The sequence below is a fragment of the Pygoscelis adeliae genome, unplaced genomic scaffold, assembly GCF_000699105.1.
Source record: "Pygoscelis adeliae isolate BGI_AS28 unplaced genomic scaffold, ASM69910v1 Scaffold4, whole genome shotgun sequence".
NCBI lineage: Eukaryota > Metazoa > Chordata > Aves > Sphenisciformes > Spheniscidae > Pygoscelis > Pygoscelis adeliae.
Window position 1 is genome coordinate 2,272,190 of NW_008824986.1, and position 5,279 is coordinate 2,277,468.

At 39.1% G+C, this 5,279-nt stretch overlaps 1 protein-coding gene across 1 annotated transcript in view; it reads left to right on the plus strand.

Annotated features, from left to right (window-relative positions):
• CTNNA3 (catenin (cadherin-associated protein), alpha 3) overlaps nucleotides 1-5,279 on the plus strand; it is a 561,928-nt gene that overhangs the window by 41,709 nt on the left and 514,940 nt on the right. The window contains exon 5 of the mRNA XM_009325826.1: nucleotides 3,255-3,374. Within this exon, the coding sequence (XP_009324101.1) occupies nucleotides 3,255-3,374 (120 nt within the window). The remainder of the gene's footprint in view (nucleotides 1-3,254; nucleotides 3,375-5,279) is intronic.

The window sequence follows — 5,279 nt, forward strand, 5'->3', positions numbered from 1 at the left end:
CTACCTGAAAGGAGGTTGTAGCGAGGGGGGTGTCAGTCTCTTCTTCCAAGTAACAAGCGATAGGACAAGAGGAGATGGCCTCCAGTTGCGCCAGGGGAGGTTTAGATTGGATATTAGGAAAAATTTCTTCACCGAAAGGGTGGTCAAGCCTTGGAACAGGCTGCCCAGGGAAGTGGTTGAGTCACCATCCCTGGAAGTATTTAAAAGACGTGGAGATGTGGTGCTTAGGCATGTGGTTTAGTGGTGGACTTGGCAGTGTTAGGTTAACAGTTGGACTTGATCTTAAAGGTCTTTTCCAACCTAAATAATTCAATGATTCTATTCTATGATTTCTTCTCTACTTGTGATCCAGCTTTCCTCAAAGGAAAAATCAGTCCAGGTAGTTACCCAGTAATGCCACGGAGAGCAAAAGTAGTAAAGTAATGCTACTTCTCAATTTCCAGAAACTATGTTCGAAGTACTTTGAAAAAGTGACAGGCAAAAAAGAGCTTCTGTGGATCTTTTATGATTATTTACATTTGGTTATTGGTGAGAGAGAGAAAAAAAAGTCCTGGAGTACTAGTATTTCTTTTCACCTCTAGACAGTAAAAGTGTCAGTGAAAGAGGTTTTCTTGCCATTCACCCAAAAAAGGTGGTTCACACTGATGATAGAATGAGACAGAAAGATCCAGATGTGGTTTTAAGTTCAAAACATGTTCTGTTGTCATGTCCAGGGCAGATTTTTCTGATTTCCTGTTGGTGCACTGAAAAGAGCATATGTATGTTTTCTTAAAATTGCTTGTTCGTTTTTTATTTACTTTTGAGTTAAATTTTAAAAAAGTGTTTTTCCCTTGCATCTAAAGACAGACTTCTTCTAAGCAGATGTCCTGGCCATTACCCATCTATTTTATTGAAGTATATTACCCTTATAGTTACACATTTGGTTTGTATTTACTCATCCTTACATGCTGGTTCGTATATCTCTTTCCAGAGAGCCAAATGCATTATTAATGTTTGGGTTGCTTCAGGACATAAGGAAGTGAGTGAGCTTGCTAGTAGAGTTCCTGCCAAAGGAAGAATTGAAGCTATGGGATTAAGTACATCCTTAAGAGGATGATGATTCCACAACTGTACAACTGTATTGTAGTCTAACATGATGATAAAAAACAAAAAATGCTCAAAACCAGACTGTACCTTATGTCCACGTAGTGAGTTTGGGAATCATTAGAGACCTTTTCCCTGTATTACTCAACCCCATAACAGGGTGGAGCAGCTTTGGGGTAATTTCTGGAGAAGTGTGTTATGGTTTGGAGCCGAGGGTGTATGATGAACTTGTACAGATATATTATGAGCAGTTTCTTACACAATTATAAAGAGGGAGCATTATGGATAGTTTTTGGTCAGCTTAAACTGTACTCAGGTCTTGCTTGCAGATGTAATTAAACTGCTTCCACCTAATTTGGAGTGGGAATTGGTGAAAGCAAGCATTGCAAATTCAAGGCTTTCAGAGCAATTCTGGAGCAGAGATAAAATCTGAAAACAACAGATCCTACAAAAGGTGAAAGGTAATGAAGTCAAACAGAAAAGAATAGAGAGTCTTGCGGTTTTGTCTTAGCATTTATGTTCTGTCACCCATGTTGTTACAGAATTCAGTGAAGTATACTTTGGGTGAGAAAGCTTTCTTTTATTTTTTTTGGTAGCAAACATTTCAAATGCAACTAGAAAGTCTCCAGTTAACCTCTAGTGGCGCTGAATGAGGTATAGTAAGATAAATTACAAATAGATATAAAAACTGCCTTAACTTGCTTCTTCGTTATGAGAGCAGTGAGACTGAAATAAAGGCTGCAATGTGGGAAACAAGAAGTGTTAACTTGCCTGAAGATTCCAGGATGTATCTGTCTGTTGTAAATCATCAACTGAAATCCACTGCAGCTGCTTATTATCCCTAAAGAGGAATTACCTGGCAGCTGTTCAACAGTGTATACAGCTTGGGCTTGATCTCAGCCAAATGCCCACAGAATGAGTCACACTGTGGAGCAGTCTACATCCACAGTCAGCACTAGCTGTCAATTCTGTTGTGAGCTTTTTGAAGAGGGACTGCAGATGAATGGAGGTTTTTTTTTCTTCTACTCCTATGGTTCATTTTTCCAATTCAATGACTGTAGTTTTAGCAAAGGTATAGAGAAATGTGCGCTGTAGTTACTACTGAAGTGCTTGGTTTTCCAGAAGTGACTGGAAAGCGGTCCATTTCTTTTGGTCTTTTGCTTCATTCCCTGGAGTACCACATTAGCACCACATGCAAGCTTACAATAGGTACTTCATCTACAGGGCCTGTAACTGTAGTAAGCTAAGTCAATATTTTGGATGGATTTAGAAGACATGTAGTTCTTCCTGATAATATCAGTGTAAATAAATGTTTATAGACTTGCTTCTGGTGGTAATCACTGTGATAACAAAATATTTCTAAACTACTTACAGCTTAACAGCTGTCACATGCTTGTGAGGTAAAGAACAACATTTACAGATGGGGAAACAGAGAAAGTCAGAGGAGAAGGTTCATGATTTCCTGAAGGTAGCAAGGAAGCTGTAGCTCCCATTCTCCTTTTGCACAAATCTTAGCCTTTCTGTTACAGTCCCCTACAGCTGGGTTGGTATTGTTCATCTCTTTGAAAAATACCAGTACTATTTTTAATAATAGTGTATGCATGAAAGAAGTTTTAAATTTAAAAGTAAGATCTGTAACGAAGTATAATTAACGTTGTCACAGCTTTCGTACAGAATGTGAGCACATTGCCCAAGGTGAGTATCTGGTCTTGCAAATTACTTTTAAGTACATAAACTTGATAAGGAGTACCCTGTTATATATAAGATTTACTGTTATGCTTGATAGAATGAGGAGTTCATGGCCTGTATAAAGTTGCATATGCTTATATTAGTTGAGGAAAACCCCCACAACCTATATGAATATATTCCATCCTGTAACATGGCATAGAAAAGGAACTAACCTTTAGAGATTGTATTGATTGCTAGCATTTTGTCTTATGCAAATCTGACCTATGAAGTTAGAGGATTTAATTTAATTAAACAGGGCATATGTACTATGCTTTGAACTCTGGGATTGATTTCAAAACAAAATTGTAGGAATATCTAGAAGGTGGTATACTCAAGAGGTGACACAGCTCCATAACATTAGTATTTAGTAGAATAAAATCCTAACACAGCGAAAAATACAGCAACTGTGTGAATGATGGTATTTGTTTTTTTTACCATCACAGTTTCAAAGAACATTTGAATCTTTAAGAAATGTGTCCAGTAAATCTGATCTACTGAAAACCTACCAGAAGTTTCAAAAAGATCTGGAAAATCTTGATTATTTGGCATACAAACGTCAGCAGGTAAGAACATGGAAGCTTGGTAGGAAGACATAGAATACTGGGCATAAACATGGTGGGTGGTAAAACTGATGTGTTTGATAGATTTACTGTTCTATCAGTATCTTTATGCTTTGTGTAATGTCATCATGTAAGCCAGTAGGAGGGGTGACAATTCTATTTAATGCATATGATGTTGGACTGCATGGTTTTTGATTTCTCAGCAGAAAGATAGGTAAAGCAAGTAAGTGAGACTTAGCAGACTATTAAACTTTGCATTAACACATAATAATTTTTTTTTTTTAATTAAAGGGCATAAAAGTACTGTTTGGATTTTTTGACTTGAAAAATGAAATAAATCCACATAAGTTAATGGAATCAAATATTGACTGTGCATGCAAACCACTAATTTTTTCTTCTTTAGAGTTGAATTTACAAGGCTAGATTGCATAAAACTTTGAAGTGTACGTGGTTGTTGACTCGTGCTTGCAAGATTAAGGTTAAATCAAATTGTTAACATGTATTTAACGTTGGACATACTTTCTGTCACTTATGCATGGCTTCTGTGAAAATGTCAGCTCTCATAATAGGTTTTCACTTCTTTTTTGTGTTCTTGGTAAAATAAGACTTTGCCTCTTTCAGAGCATACTGATGAAATGCTCTAACATTTCTATGTGGGGGTTGTTTTGGTTGATATTTTTCAGAATTCTGTCACTTGGTGTCAGTATTGTCAAACACTTCATTTGCTTGGGGGCAGATCACTTACAGTTGTTTATATCAGGTAATTGATTAGATGATAGTTAAAAATTAGGAAAGGGCTCAGGGACAGATGGTATCTGAACACGTGAATATTTGATTTTTGAGATAGGGAGGTCAGGGAGCAATTGGCTTGAGTGAGTTTCAGTGTGGTGGGAGCTGTTATTCTGGTAGCACTATAGCATAGTTATTTGTGCCCTTTGACATGGGGCTGCCAGCAACCAAAAGACAATGTTTTAACTGGCAACTAATGTGGGTTTATGTTATCTGATCTCATAATTATGTCAAACATAATAAATGTCACATCTACAAGAGCTTGGAGAGCGTTTCTGAGCCAGGGAAGCATAAATTCTATAATTACTTCTCAGGCTATCATCACACTTTTATTGGGAGTAGCTTTCTCTAGTCTGAATTCTCACTCTCAACTTTGCAAAATTCCTTGTTGTTTCAAGTGATATATGTCTGGTTCTCTAGCAGACTCTGAATATGCTTCAGTAACATACTTCATTTCATCTTGAGCAGGGCACTTTTCCTCCTGTTTTCAGATCTTCACTACCTTTCCCATCTCAATACTTTGCACTTTCAAGTCATTGGGAGAATCTCAACATCCTTGTTTAATATCAGGCATGCATATATCTCCCCATGCTGTTTCTACTCTATGTTTAACTGTGTTGGCAGAAGCTTTTGCATTTGGAGGTACACAAGCATACAGCTGTGCAGATCTCTGGCTGCAGGGAGTGCCTGAGCCTGTCACTTGTACCGGAGGGCAGCAGGGACAACAGTGTGACCAGGTGGATGATCTGCTCAGCCTGGTGGCAGAGCTGAAAGAGGAAGTGGAAAGGTTAAGGAGTATCAGGGAGTGTGAGAGGGAGATAGATTGGTGGAGCCACACCCTACCATCCCTCAGGAAAAGTCAGCAGATGGAGGCTCTACAAGAAGCAGAGGATCTTCTGCCCTCTTGCCACCAGGCAGAAGGAGGGGACCTAAGTGACGGGGGGGGTGGGGGATGGAAACAGGTCCCTGCTCGGTGTGCCGGGCGAACCCCTGCCCGGCCTCCCTCACCTTCCCAGTTGCCCTTACACAACAGATATGGGGCCCTGGAACTTGAGGGCCAGGCAAATGAGGATGTAGATGAAGGTCCATCCGGGGGGTTGCCTAGGGTGAGGCAGTCAG